The 21982-nt window shown below is 44.6% G+C and overlaps 1 protein-coding gene across 3 annotated transcripts in view; it reads right to left on the bottom strand.

The window, feature by feature from the left end:
• Positions 1 to 12671: 12671 nt before the first annotated feature.
• Positions 12672 to 21982, bottom strand: part of LMO3 (LIM domain only 3) — a 110504-nt gene continuing 101193 nt past the window's right edge. For all 3 annotated transcript variants that reach the window (XM_075847322.1, XM_075847320.1, XM_075847321.1), the window contains exon 4: positions 12672 to 13197. In XM_075847322.1, coding sequence (XP_075703437.1) covers positions 13092 to 13197 — 106 coding nt within the window. In that variant the 3' untranslated portion in view covers positions 12672 to 13091. The remainder of the gene's footprint in view (positions 13198 to 21982) is intronic.

Genomic DNA, 21982 nt, shown 5'->3' on the forward strand with positions numbered 1-21982 from the left:
ATAACTGTAGGTAACTGTATGTAATATGTAAGTGTATGTACCACTATATAACTGTAGGTAACTGTATGTTATATGTACCACTATATAACTGTAGGTAACTGTATGTAATATGAACCGCTATATAACTGTAGGTAACTGTATGTAATATGTAAGTGTATGTACCACTATATAACTGTAGGTAACTGTATGTAATATGTAAGTGTATGTACCACTATATAACTGTAGGTAACTGTATGTAATATGTACCACTATATAACTGTAGGTAACTGTATGTAATATGTAAGTGTATGTACCACTATATAACTGTAGGTTACTGTATGTAATATGTATCACTATATAACTGTAGGTAACTGTATGTAATTGTATGTACCACTATATAACTGTAGGTAACTGTATGTAATATGTAAGTGTATGTACCCCTATATAACTGTAGATAACTGTATGTAATATGTAAGTGTATGTACCACTATATAACTGTAGGTAACTGTATGTAATATGTACCACTATATAACTGTATGTAACTGTGTGTAATATGTACCACTATGTAACTGTAGGTAACTGTATGTAATATGTAAGTATATGTACCCCTATATAACTGTTGGTAACTGTATGTAATATGTACCACTATATAACTGTAGGTAACGTATGTAATATGTACCACTATATAACTGTAGGTAACTGTATGTAATATGTAAGTGTATGTACCCCTATATAACTGTAGATAACTGTATGTAATATGTAAGTGTATGTACCACTATATAACTGTATGTAATATGTACCACTATATAACTGTATGTAACTGTATGTAATATGTACCACTATATAACTGTAGGTAACTGTATGTAATATGTAAGTATATGTACCACTATATAACTGTAGGTAACTGTATGTAATATGTACCACTATATAACTGTAGGTAACTGTATGTAATATGTAAGTGTATGTACCCCTATATAACTGTAGATAACTGTATGTAATATGTAAGTGTATGTACCACTATATAACTGTATGTAATATGTACCACTATATAACTGTATGTAACTGTATGTAATATGTACCACTATATAACTGTAGGTAACTGTATGTAATATGTAAGTATATGTACCCCTATATAACTGTAGGTAACTGTATGTAATATGTAAGTGTATGTACCACTATATAACTGTAGGTAACTGTATGTAATATGTACCACTATATAACTGTAGGTAACTGTATGTAATATGTAAGTATATGTACCCCTATATAACTGTAGGTAACTGTATGTAATATGTAAGTGTATGTACCACTATATAACTGTAGGTAACTGTATGTAATATGTACCACTATATAACTGTAGGTAACTGTATGTAATATGTAAGTATATGTACCCCTATATAACTGTAGGTAACTGTATGTAATATGTAATATGTACCACTATATAACTGTAGGTAACGGTATGTAATATGTACCACTATATAACTGTAGGTAACTGTATGTAATATGTAAGTGTATGTACCACTATATAACTGTACGTAACTGTATGTAATATGTACCACTATATAACTGTAGGTAACTGTATGTAATATGTAAGTGTGTACCAATATATAACTGTAGGTAACTGTATGTAATATGTAAGTGTATGTACCACTATATAACTGTAGGTAACTGTATGTAATATGTACCACTATATAACTGTAGGTAACTGTATGTAATATGTAAGTATATGTACCACTATATAACTGTAGGTAACTGTATGTAATATGTACCACTATATAACTGTAGGTAACGGTATGTAATATGTAAGTGTATGTACCACTATATAACTGTAGGTAACTGTATGTAATATATAAGTGTATGTACCACTATATAACTGTAGGTAACTGTATGTAATATGTAAGTGTGTACCCCTATATAACTGCAGGTAACTGTATGTAATATGTAAGTGTGTACCCCTATATAACTGCAGGTATATTTCCTCACATTATATAATAAGTTATGTTTCTACATATTATTTATCATTTATATTTCCTATCATTTTGTAATCATTTATCTTTCCTTATATAATAAGATGATTTCTGTGTATAATGGGATAATTGATATTTCCTTGTAGAGTATTATCGTTTAATTTCCTTGTATTATATTATCACTTATATTTCCAAGTATAACATGATCATTTATATTTACTTTTATAATATTAGAATTTATATTTCCCCATATTATTTGATCATTTATAATTTCCTCATAATATAGTATTTTTTTTTTTTATATTATAGATAATGTTTCTTTGTGGTATTTTACAGTTTGTATTTCCTTGTATTATGTGATTATTTATATTTCCACATATTATATTATGATTTATATTTCCTTGTATCATCTTAAAATTTATATTTTCTCATTATTTTATCATTTAGATTTCCTGGATTTATATCTCAGTCATGTGTAATGGGTGTATATACTGGATATTCTGTAATCATTTATGGAATATCTGGGAACCTGCAGAATTATAACATCTTCCTATTCTGAACTGTTTGAGTTTCTTGTATTTGGAAATTATTACACCCCAGAAGATGAAGAACATCAGACATAAAACTCATCTATTCACTAAAACAATGATAAGAAGAAAACATTGAAAAGCGGCAGAGGAGACCAGGAGCTGACACTCATTCTGGATCTGCACGCATCCACACCTGAGACACCAGGAATCCTCCTATTAGTGTACTGTACAAATATGACATTATCTAGTAATAGAACCCTCCAGCTTTATAACCGCCGCCCAACACAGAACCCTCCATATATATCACCACCCAACACAGAACCCTCCATATACATCACCGCCCAACACAGAACCCTTCATCTATATCACCGCCCAACACAGAACCCTCCATATACATCACCGCCCAACACGGAACCCTTCATATATATCACCGCCCAACACAGAACCCTTCATCTATATCACCACCCAACACAAAACCCTCCATATATATCACCGCCCAACACAGAACCCTCCATATACATCACCACCCAACACAGAACCCTTCATCTATATCACCGCCCAACACAGAACCCTCCATATACATCACCGCCCAACACAGAACCCTTCATCTATATCACCGCCCAACACAGAACCCTCCATATACATCACCGCCCAACACGGAACCCTTCATCTATATCACCGCCCAACACAGAACCCTCCATATACATCACCGCCCAACACGGAACCCTTCATCTATATCACCGCCCAACACAGAACCCTTCATCTATATCACCACCCAACACAAAACCCTCCATATATATCACCGCCCAACACGGAACCCTTCATCTATATCACCGCCCAACACAGAACCCTTCATCTATATCACCACCCAACACAAAACCCTTCATTTATATCACCGCCCAACACAGAACCCTCCATATACATCACCGCCCAACACGGAAACCTTCATCTATATCACCGCCCAACACAGAACCCTTCATCTATATCACCACCCAACACAAAACCCTCCATATATATCACCGCCCAACACAGAACCCTCCATATATATCACCGCCCAACACAGAACCCTCCATATACATCACCGCCCAACACAGAACCCTTCATCTATATCACCACCCAACACAGAACCCTCCATATACATCACTGCCCAACACGGAACCCTTCATCTATATAACCGCCCAACACAGAACCCTCCATTTACATCACCGCCCAACACAAAACCCTCCATATATATCACCGCCCAACACAGAACCCTCCATATACATCACCGCCCAACACAGAACCCTTCATCTATATCACCGCCCAGCACAGAACCCTCCATATACATCACCACCCAACACAGAACCCTTCATCAATATCACCACCCAACACAGAACCCTCCATATACATCACCGCCCAACACAGAACCCTTCATCTATATCACCGCCCAACACAGAACCCTCCATATACATCACCGCCCAACACGGAACCCTTCATCTATATCACCGCCCAACACAGAACCCTCCATATATATCACCGCCCAACACGGAACCCTTCATCTATATCACCGCCCAACACAGAACCCTTCATCTATATCACCACCCAACACAAAACCCTCCATATATATCACCGCCCAACACGGAACCCTTCATCTATATCACCGCCCAACACAGAACCCTTCATCTATATCACCACCCAACACAAAACCCTTCATCTATATCACCGCCCAACACAGAACCCTCCATATACATCACCGCCCAACACGGAAACCTTCATCTATATCACCGCCCAACACAGAACCCTTCATCTATATCACCACCCAACACAAAACCCTCCATATATATCACCGCCCAACACAGAACCCTCCATATATATCACCGCCCAACACAGAACCCTCCATATACATCACCACCCAACACAGAACCCTTCATCTATATCACCGCCCAACACAGAACCCTCCATATACATCACCGCCCAACACGGAACCCTTCATCTATATCACCGCCCAACACAGAACCCTCTATATACATCACCGCCCAACACGGAACCCTTCATATATATCACCGCCCAACACAGAACCCTTCATATATATCACCACCCAACACAAAACCCTCCATATATATCACCATACAACACGGAACCCTTCATCTATATCACCACCCAAAAAAAAACCTCCATATATATCACCGCCCAACACGGAACCCTTCATTTATATCACTATACAACTGTAAAGGATCTGCCAGACACAGCATCTGTGTCGATGCCCGTGGTTAGTCAGTCTGCACCTGCTCCTAAGTCTGATCGAGTGACCCCTCCTTCTACCAATCAGGCTGGGAGGCTGAGGAGTGGGAGAGCCTATCACAGCCTGGCCAGACGGAGCTAGCTCCCGCCCTCTGTCTATTTATACCTTCACTTCCTGCTCCTCCTTTGCCTGTGATTCTCCTGTTTCCTGGCTCTGCTGCTGCTGCTGCCTGAACTAGTTGTCCTCTGCTTCATATTGACCCTGGCTTACTGACTACTCTCCTGTTCTGCGTTTGGTACCTCGTACACTCCTGGTTTGACTCGGCTCGTTCACTACTCTTGTTTCTCACGGTGTTGCCGTGTGCAACTGCCCCATTTTCCTTAGCTTCTGTGTACCCTTGTCTGTTTGTCTGTCGTGCACTTATTGAGCGTAGGGAGGGACTGAGTGGCGGGTAGATTAGGGCTCACCTGTCTGTCTCCCTTCCCCGTCATTACAACAACACAGAACCCTCCATATATATCACCGCCCAACACAGAATCCTTCATCTATATCACCACACAACACATAACTCTTCATCTATATCACCACCCAAAACAGAGCCCTTCATCTATATCACCGCCCAACACGGAACCCTTCATCTATATCACCACACAACACAGAACCCTCCAGCTATATCACCGCCCAAAACAGGGCCCTCCAGTTTTATAACCTCCACCCAACACAGAACCCTTCATCTATATCACCCCAAACACAGAGCCTTTCATCTATATCACCACCCAAAACAGAGCCCTTCATCTATATCACCGCCCAACACGGAACACTTCATCTATATCACCACCCAACACAGAACCCTCCAGCTATATCACCGCCCAAAACAGGGCCCTCCAGTTTTATAACCTCCACCCAACACATAACCCTTTATCTATATCACCCCCAACACAGAACTATTCTGCTTTATAACCTCCACCCAACACAGAACCCTCCAGCTATATCACCGCCCAACACGGAACCCTCCAGCTTTATAACCTCCACCCAACACAGAACCCTCCAGCTTTATAACCTCCACCCAACACAGAGCCCTTCATCTATAGCACCACCCAACACGGAACCCTTCATCTATATCACCACCCAAAACAGAAACCTCCAGTTTTATAACCTCCACCCAACACAGAACCCTTCATCTATATCACCCCCCCAACACAGAACTCTTCAGCTTTATAACCTCCACCCAACACAGAAACCTTCATCTATATCACCACACAACACAGAACCCTCCAGTTATATCACCGCCCAACACGGAACCCTCCAACTTTATAGACTCCACCCAACACAGAGCCCTTAATCTATAACACCGCCCAACACAGAACCCTCCATATACATCACCGCCCAACACGGAACCCTTCATTTATATCACTATACAAAACAGAACCCTCCAGCTATATCACCGCCCAACACAGAACCCTTCATCTATATCACCACCCAACACGGAACCCTTCATCTATATCACCACTCAACACGGAACCCTTCATTTATACCCCCACACAACACATAACTCTTCATTTATATCACCACACAACACATAACTCTTCATCTATATCACCACCGAACACAGAGCCTTTCATCTATATCACCGCCCAACACGGAACCCTTCATCTATATCACCACTCAACACGGAACCCTTCATTTATACCACCACACAACACAGAACTCTCCAGCTATATCACCGCCCAACACAGAGCCCTCCAGTTTTATAACCTCCACCCAACACAGAACCCATCATCTATATCACCACCCAACACAGAACTCTTCAGCTTTATAACCTCCACCCAACACAGAGCCCTTCACCTATATCACCACCCAACACGGAACCCTTCATCTATATCACCCCAAAAACAGAACTCTTCTGCTTTATAACCTCCACCCAACACAGAACCCTCCAGCTATATCACCGCTCAACACAGAACCCTCCAACTTTATAACCTCCACCCAACACAGAACCCTCCAGCTTTATAACCTCCACCCAACACAGAGCCCTTCATCTATATCACCACCCAACACGGAACCCTTCATCTATATCACCACCCAACACAGAACCCTCCAGTTTTATAACATCCACCCAACACAGAACCCTTCATCTATATCACCCCCCAACACAGAACTCTTCAGCTTTATAACCTCCACCCAACACAGAGCCCTTCATCTATATCACCGCCCAACACGGAACCCTTCATCTATATCACCACACAACACAGAACCCTCCAGCTTTATAACCTCCACCCAACACAGAGCCCTTAATCTATAACACCGCCCAACACAGAACCCTCCATATAAATCACCGCCCAACACGGAACCCTTCATTTATATCACTATACAACACAGAACCCTCCAGCTATATCACCGCCCAAAACAGAACCATCCATATACATCACCGCCCAACACAGAACCCTTCATTTATATCACTATACAAAACAGAACCCTCCAGCTATATCACTGCCCAACACAGAACCCTTCATCTATATCACCACCCAACACGGAACCCTTCATCTATATCACCACTCAACACGGAACCCTTCATCTATATCACCACTCAAAACGGTACCCTTCATTTATACCCCCACACAACACATAACTCTTCATTTATATCACCACACAACACATGACTCTTCATCTATATCACCACCCAACACAGAGCCTTTCATCTATATCACCGCCCAACACGGAACCCTTCATCTATATCACCACTCAACACGGAACCCTTCATTTATACCACCACACAACACAGAACTCTCCAGCTATATCACCGCCCAACACAGAGCCCTCCAGTTTTATAACCTCCACCCAACACAGAACCCTTCATCTATATCACCACCCAACACAGAACTCTTCAGCTTTATAACCTCCACCCAACACAGAGCCCTTCATCTATATCACCACCCAACACGGAACCCTTCATCTATATCACCCCAAAACAGTACTCTTCTGCTTTATAACCTCCACCCAACACAGAACCCTCCAGTTTTATAACCTCCACCCAACACAGAACCCTTCATCTATATCACCCCCAACACAGAACTCTTCAGCTTTATAAACTCCACCCAACACAGAGCCCTTCATCTATATCACCGCCCAACACGGAACCCTTCATCTATATCACCACACAACACAGAACCCTCCAGCTATATCACCGCCCAACACGGAACCCTCCAACTTTATAGACTCCACCCAACACAGAGCCCTTCATCTATAACACCACCCAACACAGAACCCTTAAGCTTTATAACCACCACCCAACACAGAACTCTCCAGCTTTATAACCTTCACCCAACACAGAACCTTCCAGCTTTATAACCTCCACCCAACACAGACACCTCCAGCTTTATAACCTCCACCCAACACAGAACCCTCCAGCTTTATAACCTCCACCCAACAGAAAACCCACCAGCTTTATAACCTCCACACAACACAGAACCTTTCAGCTTAATCACCACCCAACACAGAACCCTTCAGATTTATAACCTCCACCCAACACAGAACCCTTCATCTATATTACCACCCAGCCCAGAACCCTTCAGCTTTATAACCTCCACCCAACACAGAACTCTCCAGCTTTATAACCTCCACCCAATACAGAACTCTCCAGCGTTATAACCTCCACCCAACAGGAGGGTGAAGGTTTTAAACCTGGAAATTTCTGTGTTTGGTGGAGGTGAGGGAGCTGAGGCTTTCTGTGTTGGGTGGAGGTTATAAAGCTGAAGGGTTCTATGTTGGGTGGGCGTTATAAAACTGGAGGGTTCTGTGTTGGGTGTAGGTTATAAAGCTGAAGGGTTCTATGTTGGGTGGTAATATAGATGAAGGGTTCTGTGTTGGGTGGAGGTTATAAATCTGGTGGGTTCTGTGTTGCGTGGAGGATTTAAAGCTGAAGGGTTCTGTGTTGGATGGAGGTTATAAAGCTGAAGGGTTCTGTGTTGGTGGAGGTTATAAAGCTGGAGAGTTCGGTGTTGGGTGGTGATATAGCTGAAGGGTTCTGGGTTGGGTGGAGGTAATAAAGCTGGAGGGTTCTGTGTTGGGTGGAGGTCATAGAGCTGAAGGGTTCTGTGTTGGGTGAAGGTTTTAAAGCTGGAGATTTCTGTGTTTGGTGGAGGTGAGGGAGCTGAGGCGTAGTGTGTTGGGTGGAGGTAATAAAGCTGGAGATTTCTGTGTTTGGTGGAGGTGAGGGAGCGGAAGCGTTTTGTGTTGGGTGTAGGTTATAAAGCTGAAGGGTTCTGTGTTGGGTGAAGGTTATAAAGCTGAAGGGTTCTGTGTTGGGTGGTGATATAGCTGTAGGGTTCTGTGTTCGGTGGTGATTATTAAGCTTTCTGTCTTCGGTGGTGATATAGCTGAAGGGTTCTGTGTTGGGTGGAGGTTATAAAGCTGGAGAGTTCTGTGTTGGGTGGTGATATAGCTGAAGGGTTCTGTGTTGGGTGGAGGTTATAAAGCTGGAGAGTTCTGTGTTGGGTGGTGATATAGCTGAAGGGTTCTGTGTTGGGTGGTGATATAGCTGAAGGGTTCTTTGTTGGTAGGTGGGAGCTTTATAACCTCCACCCAACACAGAACCCTTCAGCTATATCACCACCCAACACAGAACCCTCCAGCTTTATAATCTTCACCCAAGAAAGAAACCTTTATCTATATTACCACCCAACACAGAAACCTCCAGCTTTTAAACCTTCACCCAATACAGAACCCTTCCGCTCTATGACCTCCACCCAAAACAAAACTCTTCAGCTTTATAATGCTCACCCAACATGGAACCCTTCAGCTCCATTACCTCCACCCAACACAGAACCCTCCAGCTTTATTACCTTTATTCAACACAGAATCCTTCAGCAACATCACCACCCATTACGGAAGCCTTCAGCTCCATCACCTCCACTCAACACAGAACCCTGACAGAACCCTTCACCCAAGACAGAACCCTTCATCTATATCACCACCCAACACAGAAACCTCCAGCTTTAAAACCTTCATCCAACACAGAACCCTTCATCTATATCACCACCCAACACGGAACCCTTCATCTATATCACCCCAAAACAGTACTCTTCTGCTTTATAACCTCCACCCAACACAGAACCCTCCAGTTTTATAACCTCCACCCAACACAGAACCCTTCATCTATATCACCCCCAACACAGAACTCTTCAGCTTTATAAACTCCACCCAACACAGAGCCCTTCATCTATATCACCGCCCAACACGGAACCCTTCATCTATATCACCACACAACACAGAACCCTCCAGCTATATCACCGCCCAACACGGAACCCTCCAACTTTATAGACTCCACCCAACACAGAGCCCTTCATCTATAACACCACCCAACACAGAACCCTTAAGCTTTATAACCACCACCCAACACAGAACTCTCCAGCTTTATAACCTTCACCCAACACAGAACCTTCCAGCTTTATAACCTCCACCCAACACAGACACCTCCAGCTTTATAACCTCCACCCAACACAGAACCCTCCAGCTTTATAACCTCCACCCAACAGAAAACCCACCAGCTTTATAACCTCCACACAACACAGAACCTTTCAGCTTAATCACCACCCAACACAGAACCCTTCAGCTCCATCACCTTCACCCAACACAGAACCCTTCAGATATATCATCACCACCCAACACAGAATCCTTCAGCATTTCGCCTCAACCCAGCACGGAACCATCCAGTTAAATAATCCCCACCCCACACAAAACCTTTCAGCTATATCACCTTCACCAAACACAAAAACCAACAGCTCCATCACCTCCACCCAACACAGAACTCTTCAGCTTTTTCACCTCAACCCACCACAGAACCCTCTAGCTCAATCATCACAACCCAACACAGAACTCTACAGCTCCATCTCCTCCACTCAAAGCAGAATCCTCCAGCTCCATCTCCTTCACCAAACACAGTACTTTCCAGCACCATCACCTAATACAGTACTCCCAGCTCCATCACCTCCACATAATACAGAACCCTCTAGTTCCATCGCATCCAAGTAACACCAAATGCCCCAGCTCTATTACTGCCATCATTTATAGAACCCTCCATCTCCATCACCACAATCCAACACAGAACCCTTCAGCTCCATCACCTCCACCAAAAACAGAAACCTCTAGAGCCATCAACTCCACCTAGCACAGAACCTTCTAGCACCATCACCTCCCCATAACACAGAACTCTCCAGCTTCATTACTGTCATCATTTACAAAACCAACCATATCCATTATCACCAGCACCCTTTAGCTCCATCATGTCCACATAAAACAGGACCCTTGAGCGCCTTCACCTCCACCCAACATAGAAATCTTCAGTTTCATCACCTCAACCCAACAAAGAAAACTCTAGCTACATTTCCTTCATCAAACACAGAACCCTTCAGTTTCATCATTGCCACCAAACACAGAACCCTCCAGCTGTTTCACCTTCACTCAACACGGAAACTGCCAGCTCCATCAACTCTATTTAACACAGAACCCTTCAGCACCATCGCCTTCATCCAACTCAGAACCCTAAATCTACATAACCTCAACTGAACAAAGAACCCTCCAGCTCCATCACTTCCACTAAACACAAAACACCCCAGCTCCATCACTCTCAGTCAACACAGGACCCTCCAGCTCCATCACCTCCACCCATCACAGAACCATTCAGCTGCACCCAATAGTGAACATCCCAGCTCCATCATTTCCACCCAACACAAAACCCTCTAGCTCAATCACTGAAACCCAACACAGAACCCTCCAACTTTATTACCTCCACCTAACATGGCACCATTAAGTTTTAACACCAAACACAGAACCTTCCAGCTCCATCACCTCCACTCAACACAGAAGCCTCTAGCTTTTTTTTTTTTACCTCCAGGCAACACAGAACCATTAAGTTTTATCACTGCTACCCAATACCGAACCTTCCAGCACCATCAACCAACACAGGACCCTCCAGCTTTATCACCTCCACCCATCACAGTACCCTCCAACTCCATCGTTCTTCACCCAACACAGGACCCTCCAACTTCATCACCTTCACCCAACACAGGACCCTCCAACTCCATCACCTTAACCCAACACAGGACCCTCCAGCTTTATCACCTCCACCCATCACAGTACCCTCCAAATCCATCACCTTCACCCAACATAGGACCCTCCAACTCCATCAGCTTCACCCAACACAGGACCCTCCAACTCCTTCACAGGACCCTCCAACTCCATCACCTTCACCCAACACAGAACCCTCCAGCTTTATCACCTCCACCCATCACATTACCCTCCAACTCCATCACCTTTACCCAACACATGACCCTCCAGTTTTATCACCTCCACCCAACACACAACACCCCAGCTCTGTCCTTTCCACCCAGTAAGGAACTTTCCAGCTTCTTCAACTCCACCCAACACAGAACATTACAGCTGCATCATCTTCTCCCGACACAGGACCCTACAGGTCTATCACCTCCACCCAACACAGGACCCCCCAGGTCTATCATTTCCACCCAACACAGGACCCTCCAGGTCTATCACCTCCACCCAACACAGGACCCTCCAGGTTTATCACCTCCACCCAACAAAGGACCCTCCAGGTCTATCACCTCCACCCAACACAGGACCCTCCAGGTCTATCACCTCCACCCAACAAAGGACCCTCCAGGTCTATCACCTCCACCCAACACAGGACCCTCCAGGTCTATCACCGCTACCTTCCTTACTACTTCTTCTGTTGTAGTGTCTATGGAGACTGTTGTTACTATATGATTGCGATTTTTATATATTTTGAACATTTTTAATTCTTTTATCTATTGATGTCATTAAAGTGCAAAAGTGCCGCCATTGAGGTAAGAGAAGGTGCATCAGACCCAGGGACCCTGCACGCCCTGCTTCCCAACAGTACCCCCCCCCCCAGGGAGATCCTCATGTAGAAAGACGTAATAAAGAGAAGGCAAACAGTGGGTCCACTCATCATTTATATAATCAACATGTTCTGCTCTTTAATTCTTTACTATAGAAAGTTCCAGCTCGTCGTGTAAAATGGCTGCCGGACACAGGACGCAGAAATATTCATCGTGTAAACACTGATTGTACTAAATGCGACAATTACAAAGAAAGCAACAGCAACACAAATGGTAACACAATAAAACTGTATTCCATTGGTGTCGTACAATACATTATGTACAGTCTCATGCCGAGCGAATCCGACCGAACCGGTGCAAGCAAAAGGAAAGGGTTACTCCAGAAATAATAATGATCCGCAGTCTGTAGAGGTCTGTAGGGGAGCGGCGCGTTACGATACTACATACAGCTCCGGCACCGGGATCCATCCCCTACAACAAGTCCCGGCTGCGTCTCTTATATACACCGTCCAGCGCTGGACCCTCAGCGCACCTGGGCCACGTAGCCCTCCTTCATCAGTCCCTCCTCGTAGTCCGTCTGGCACAGAATCATGTTGTTCTTTAGAAAAAATTTGTCTCCCACACAAAACCTGAAAGAAAAAGAAGAAATGGAAAGAATTAAACAAAAAAGGATAAAATTGTATAAATATCCATTAGGGGACATGTGGCCCTGGGTCATGTGTGGGGCCCTATCCTTATAACCTAAGAGACTGCTCCTCCCCCGCTACAGATCCTGGAGTCCAGTGCAGACTCCGCACCTGCTAATGGCACCCCCAGTTATGGAACTGCTGGTCTCTTTCACTACAGAATGTGGGCCCTTTAGACACAGGGGCCCGGGTATGACCAGGAATAGCAAGGTCTGGACCCCATCTCCAGTTTCAGAGGGATGACAACAGATCAGACTACGAGGTGTTAATTTCCTGAACCATTAGGAGACATCAGGAATATCAGGGGCGATGATTCTCACATTGGGGGACGTTACATGCCGCCCCCCGTACAGTCCGGAGATTTCACATGACGCCATAATGGTAGAGAAATCCCTGCGCTGTGTGTCCCAGAGGATAACGTGACGCTCCTGGCTCCCACATCCCACCTGCTATTTATAGTCCGGGTGGGTTTCTATGTGGCAGAGGGGCCACCAGTCACCAGGGCCCGAGTGTAACTCAGCTACACCCCCGATGGGACCAGCGCGGAGCCATCAATTGACCTTTAGTGACCTTCACTTGTTTTTTAGGGACTTATTCTATAACATTTATCAGTAATATCAGGGCAGTGGACGGACAGTCAGATAACCCCCCATCATTCTCATTTCAGGATATGTGGTGGATATTTGGTGGATATGTGGCGGATATATGGTGGATAGATGTTGGATATGTGGCGGATACATGTCGGCTATGTGTCGGACATGTGGTGGATATGTGGTGAATATGTGGCGGATGTATGTCGGATATGTGTCGGATATGTGGTGGATATGTGGCGGATATATGTCGGATATGTGGCGGATATGTGTATGATATGTGGTGGATATGTGGCGGATATGTGGAGGATATATGTAGGATATGTGTCGGATATGTGGTGGATATGTCGGATATGTGGCGGATATGTGTCGGCTATGAGTTGGATATGTGGCGGATATGTGTAGGATATGTGGTGGATATGTGGCGGATATATGTCGGATATGTGGCGGATATGTGGTGGATATGTGGCGGATATATGTCAGATATGTGTTGGATATGGCGGATATGTGTTGGATATGTGTTGTATATATGTCGGATATGTGGCGGATATGTGGCGGATATGTGGAGGATGTATGTCGGATATGTGGCGGATATGTGGCGGATATGTGGAGGATATATGTCGGATATGTGGAGGATATATGTCGGATATGTGTCGGATATGTGGTGGATACATGTCGGATATGTGGCGGATACATGTCGGCTATGTGGCGGATATGTGTAGGATATGTGGTGAAAATGTGGCGGATATATGTCGGATATGTGGCGGATATGTGTTGGATATGTGGTGGATATGTGGCGGATGTATGTCGGATATGTGTCGGATATGTGTTGGATATGTGTATGATATGTGGTGGATATGTGGTGGATATGTGTTGGATATGTGGTGGATATGTGGCGGATGTATGTCGGATATGTGGTGGATATGTGGTGGATATGTGGCGGATGTATGTCTTATATGTGTCGGATATGTGGTGGATATGTGGCGGATATATGGCGGATATGTGGTGGATATGTGTATGATATGTGGTGGATATGTGGTGGATATGTGTCGCATATGTGTTGGATATGTGGCGGATATGTGGTGGATATGTGTCGGATATGTGGTGGATATGTGGTGGATATGTGATGGATATATGGAGGATATATGTTGGATATGTGGTGGATATGTGGTGGATATGTGGCGAATATGTGTAAGATATATGTCGGCTATGTGTCGGACATGTGGCGGATATGTGGTGGATATGTGGTGGATATGTGCTGGATATGTGCTGGATATGTGTTGGATATGTGTATGATATGTGGTGGATATGTGTTGGATATGTGGTGGATATGTGGCGGATGTATGTCGGATATGAGGTGGATATGTGTCGGATATGTGGTGGATATGTGGTGGATACGTGGTGGATATATGGAGGATATATGTCGAATATGTGGTGGATATGTGGCGAATATGTGGAGGATATATGTCGGCTATGTGTCGGACATGTGGCGGATATGTGGTGGATATGTGTATGATACGTGGAGGATATATGTCGGATATGTGGTGGATACATGTCGGATATGTGGTGGATACATGTCGGCTATGTGTCGGATATGTGTAGGATATGTGGCGGATATATGTCGGATATGTGGTGGATATGTGGCGGATATATGTCGGATATGTGTTGGATATGGCGGATATGTGTTGGATATGTGTTGTATATATGTCGGATATGTGGCGGATATGTGGTGGATATGTGGAGGAAGTATGTCGGATATGTGGCGGATATGTGGCGGATATGTGGAGGATATGTGGAGGATATGTGGAGGATATGTGTCGGATATGTGTCGGATATGTGGTGGATACATGTCGGATATGTGGCAGATACATGTCGGCTATGTGTCGGATATGTGTAGGATATGTGGTGAAAATGTGGCAGATATATGTCGGATATGTGGCGGATATGTGTTGGATATGTGGTGGATATGTGGTGGATATGTGGCGGATATGTGGTGGATATGTGGTGGATATGTGTTGGATATGTGGTGGATATGTGTTGGATATGTGGCGGATATGTGGTGGATATGTGTCGGATATGTGGTGGATATGTGGTGGATATGTGGTGGATATATGGAGGATATATGTCGGATATGTGGTGGATATGTGGTGGATATGTGGCAAATATCCCTTTCCCATCCCTTGGTTGAACTTGATGGACATGTGTCTTTTTTCAACCGTACAAACTATGTAACTATGTAACTATATATGTCGGATATTTGGTGGATATGTGGCGGATATGTGGCGGATATGTGGCGGATATGTGGAGGATATATGTCGGATATGTGGCGGATATGTGGAGGATAGATGTCGGATATGTGGTGGATATGTGGCGGATATGTCGGATATGTGGCGGATATGTGGAGGATATATGTCGGATATGTGGCGGATATGTGGCGGATATGTGGTGGATATGTGGTGGATATGTGGCAAATATCCCTTTCCCATCCCTTGGTTGAACTTGATGGACATGTGTCTTTTTTCAACCGTACAAACTATGTAACTATGTAACTATATATGTCGGATATTTGGTGGATATGTGGCGGATATGTGGCGGATATGTGGCGGATATGTGGAGGATATATGTCGGATATGTGGCGGATATGTGGAGGATAGATGTCGGATATGTGGTGGATATGTGGCGGATATGTCGGATATGTGGCGGATATGTGGAGGATATATGTCGGATATGTGGCGGATATGTGGCGGATATGTGGTGGATATGTGGCGGATATGTGGCGGATATGTGGTGGATATGTGGCGGATATGTGGCGGATATATGTCGGATATGTGTCGGATATGTGGTGGATATGTGGCGGATATGTGGCGGATATATGTCGGATATATGGCGGATATGTGGCGGATATGTGTATGATATGTGGTGGATATGTGGTGGATATGTGTCGGATATGTGTCGGATATGTGGTGGATATGTGGTGGATAAGTGGTGGATATGTGGTGGATATTTGGCGAATATGTGTAGGATATATGTCGGCTATGTGTCGGACATGTGGCGGATATGTGGTGGATATGTGGTGGATATGTGGTGGATATGTGGTGGATATGTGTTGGATATGTGTTGGATATGTGTTGGATATGTGGTGGATATGTGGTGGATATGTGGCGGATGTATGTCGGATATGAGGTGGATATGTGTCGGATATGTGGTGGATATGTGGTGGATACGTGGTGGATATATGGAGGATATATGTCGGATATGTGGTGGATATGTGGTTGATATGTGGCGAATATGTGGAGGATATATGTCGGCTATGTGTCGGACATGTGGCGGATATGTGGTGGATATGTGTATGATACGTGGAGGATATATGTCGGATATGTGGTGGATACATGTCGGATATGTGGTGGATACATGTCGGCTATGTGTCGGATATGTGTAGGATATGTGGTGGATATGTGGCGGATATATGTCGGATATGTGGCGGATATGTGGTGGATATGTGGCGGATATATGTCGGATATGTGTTGGATATGGCGGATATGTGGTGGATATGTGTTGTATATATGTCGGATATGTGGCGGATATGTGGTGGATATGTGGAGGATGTATGTCGGATATGTGTCGGATATGTGTCGGATATGTGTCGGACATGTGTCGGATATGTGTCGGATATGTGGTGGATACATGTCGGATATGTGGCGGATACATGTCGGCTATGTGTCGGATATGTGTAGGATATGTGTTGGATATGTGGTGGATATGTGTTGGATATGTGGTGGATATGTGTTGGATATGTGGCGGATATGTGGTGGATATGTGTCGGATATGTGGTGGATATGTGGTGGATATGTGGTGGATATATGTCGGGTATGTGTCGGATATGTGGTGGATAGGTGGTGGATATGTGGCGAATATCCCTTTCCCATCCCTTGGTTGAACTTGATGGACATGTGTCTTTTTTCAACCGTACAAACTATGTAACTATGTAACTATATATGTCGGATATTTGGTGGATATGTGGCGGATATGTGGCGGATATGTGGAGGATATATGTCGGATATGTGGCGGATATGTGGAGGATAGATGTCGGATATGTGGTGGATATGTGGTGGATATGTGGTGGATATGTGGCGGATATGTGCCGGATATGTGGCGGATATGTGGCGGATATGTGGCGGATATGTGGCGGATATGTGTCGGATACGTGTCGGATATGTGGTGGATATGTGGCGGATATGTGGCGGATATATGTCGGATATATGGCGGATATGTGGCGGATATGTGTATGATATGTGGTGGATATGTGTCGGATATGTGTTGGATATGTGGCGGATATGTGGCGGATATGTGTCGGATATGTGGTGGATATGTGGTGGATATGTGGTGGATATATGGAGGATATATGTTGGATATGTGGTGGATATGTGGTGGATATGTGGTGGATATGTGGCGAATATGTGTAGGATATATGTCGGCTATGTGTCGGACATGTGGCGGATATGTGGTGGATATGTGGTGGATATGTGGTGGATATGTGGTGGATATGTGGTGGATATGTGGCGGATGTATGTCGGATATGAGGTGGATATGTGTCGGATATGTGGTGGATATGTGTTGGATATGTGGTGGATATGTGGCGGATGTATGTCGGATATGAGGTGGATATGTGTCGGATATGTGGTGGATATGTGGTGGATACGTGGTGGATATATGGAGGATATATGTCGGATATGTGGTGGATATGTGGAGAATATGTGGAGGATATATGTCGGCTATGTGTCGGACATGTGGCGGATATGTGGTGGATATGTGTATGATACGTGGAGGATATATGTCGGATATGTGGTGGATACATGTCGGATATGTGGTGGATACATGTCGGCTATGTGTCGGATATGTGTAGGATATGTGGTGGATATGTGGCGGATATATGTCGGATATGTGGCGGATATGTGGTGGATATGTGGCGGATATATGTCGGATATGTGTTGGATATGGCGGATATGTGTTGGATATGTGTTGTATATATGTCGGATATGTGGCGGATATGTGGAGGATGTATGTCGGATATGTGGCGGATATGTGGCGGATATGTGGAGGATATGTGGAGGATATGTGTCGGATATGTGTCGGATATGTGGTGGATACATGTCGGATATGTGGCGGATACATGTCGGCTATGTGTCGGATATGTGTAGGATATGTGGTGAAAATGTGGCAGATATATGTCGGATATGTGGCGGATATGTGTTGGATATGTGGTGGATATGTGGTGGATATGTGGCGGATATGTGGCGGATATGTGGTGGATATGTGTTGGATATGTGTTGGATATGTGGTGGATATGTGTTGGATATGTGGCGGATATGTGGTGGATATGTGTCGGATATGTGGTGGATATGTGGTGGATATGTGGTGGATATATGTCGGATATATGCCGGATATGTGGTGGATATGTGGTGGATATGTAGCGAATATCCCTTTCCCATCCCTTGGTTGAACTTGATGGACATGTGTCTTTTTTCAACCGTACAAACTATGTAACTATGTAACTATATATGTCGGATATTTGGTGGATATGTGGTGGATATGTGCCGGATATATGTCGGATATGTGGCGGATACATGTCGGCTATGTGTCGGATATGTGTAGGATATGTGGTGGATATGTGGCGGATACATGTCGGCTATGTGTCGGATATGTGGCGGATATGTGTAGTATATGTGGTGGATATGTGGCGGATATGTGGCGGATATGTGTCGGATATGTGGTGGATATGTGGCGGATATATGTCGGATATGTTTTGGATATGGCGGATATGTGTTGGATATGTGTTGTATATGTGGCGGATATGTGGCGGATATGTGGAGGATGTATGTCGGATATGTGGCGGATATGTGGAGGATATGTAGCGGATATGTGTTGGATATGTGGCGGATATGTGGTGGATATGTGGCGGATATGTGGAGGATATGTGGCGGATATGTGGCGGATATGTGGTGGATATGTGGCGGATATGTGGTGGATATGTGGCGGATATGTGGAGGATATGTGGCGGATATGTGGCGGATATGTGTTGGATATGTGGCGGATATGTGGTGGATATGTGGTGGATATGTGGCGAATATGTGGAGGATATGTGGCGGATATGTGGTGGATATGTAGCGGATATGTGGAGGATATGTGGCGGATATGTGGCGGATATGTGGCGGATATGTGGAGGATATGTGGCGGATATGTGGAGGATATGTGTGATAAATGTAACGGCTCTGGTAGGACAGATAATAGTCAGCGGTTAAATAAGAAAAATGTAAAGTCAGAAAAAAGAAACAAAATAAGTGCAGAAAATAAGCAAAGCAACGACACGTCTCCTGTGGTAAAGTGACAGGTTCATCAGGGAATAGTCATGGGGAAGGTGCTCACACAGAGGTTCATTTCTACTTTCAGCGCTCAGATCAGCGTGTAATGTACGATTAGCCTGCGACCCTTCTGAGGGCAGACATTCACTTCCGGTGTTTTTCAGTAGCCGTTGCCACCAGGACGCCGGGAGACACTGACTATGGGCAGGCGCCATAAACCAGGCGCCACCATGTTCCTATATTCCCCACAGACACCAAGTAATGGCCGCCCATGGTGCCAGCAGAAACGTAGGAACCCAGGACAGGCTGGTGAAGGGGAGGTGTGCGGTCGCCGGAATCCGGGCTCAACCCTGTGCGATAGCCACCACAGATGCCAAGTAAGCACTCTTTTGGGGTATCCCCTTTCCTAAGCACTCTTGTAGGGTATCCCCATCACTTAGCACTCTTGTGGGGTATCCCCATCCCTAAGCACTCTTGTGGGGTATCCCCATCCCTAAGCACCCTTGTGGGGTTTCCCCTTAGTCTGAATCTGTTTGGAGGACCTGGTGGAGGAACAGCCTCGCTGACTTGTAACGTCCTAGAAAAATAAAATGATGTTCAAAAAACGATGCAAACATAAAGTAGACACACGGGGGATGTGAACTAGTGACTATTGTGTGTGGTGTTACTGTCTGTCCTACAAGCAGATACATTGACATTTAGGAAAATGCAAGTTTTTGCAAATTTTCTCTAAATTTTTTGTGTTTTTCACAATTAAATACTAAATGTATCAACCAAATTTTACTAGTAACACAAATTCCAATGTGTCACAAGAGAATCATCTCAGAATCAATCGGATCGGTAATTGCCCTCTGGAGTTACCACATAAAGTGCGATGTCAGATTGGAAAAATGAGGATCTGTCCTTAAGGGGTTAAAAGGCTACAACTTTCCGTGACCTCCTTCCAGATACCGCTCCACTTCTGTCCATGCTGTGTGAATGAGGCTGACCGGCAAAACCTGTGCCTGGAAGAAAGATGCCATGTCCTTCTAACCTCCGGCAACATAAAGTAATCAATCCTACTGAAAAATCATCAATGTCTGACAACAAAACCTGGAAAATGTAATAAGGTCACAAAATAAAGTGAGAACGAGAAATGTCAGGAAAATCGACAACTTTCTGGGGCTGTTATACTGAACTATTGGAGTCTAATGGCCTGGAATGGCTGATAACAGAGAACAATAGATTGTATTCCCCTGTCCTACAGTCATCCTGTAAAGGATCTGCCAGGCACTATGTCTGGGTATACTCCCAGGATTAATCAGTCGACACCTGAGGCCAGACCTCTGAGACTGACACCTGCTCCCACCAATCAGGGTGGCAGGCTCAGGAGTGGGAGAGCCTATCGCGGCCTGGTCAGTCAGAGTTAGCTCCGCCCCCTGTCCATTTATACCTGCCGTTTTCTCTTCCTCCTTGCTTGTTATTCTCTTGGATTCCTGGCCCCACTGCTGCCTTGCTCCAGCCTGCTTCTGCCGTGCTTCTGCCTTGCTTCAGTTCCGTTTATCCTGCGTTGCTCTGCCCCTGGCTTGCTTCTGCTCCGTGCTCCCGTTTGTATACTCCACTACTTCCTGATCCTGACTGGCTCCTCGCCCCTCGACTTCTCCTGTAGGTGCTGGCTTCTTCTTCGTGGGGAAGAAGGATGGTGGTCTTAGGCCGTGCATTGATTATCGGAACTTGAATAAGGTCACAGTAAGGAACCAGTATCCCCTGCCTTTGATTCCGGATCTTTTTAATCAGGTT

Source organism: Rhinoderma darwinii (genome assembly GCF_050947455.1).
Source record: "Rhinoderma darwinii isolate aRhiDar2 chromosome 3 unlocalized genomic scaffold, aRhiDar2.hap1 SUPER_3_unloc_18, whole genome shotgun sequence".
Classification (NCBI taxonomy): Eukaryota; Metazoa; Chordata; class Amphibia; order Anura; family Rhinodermatidae; genus Rhinoderma; species Rhinoderma darwinii.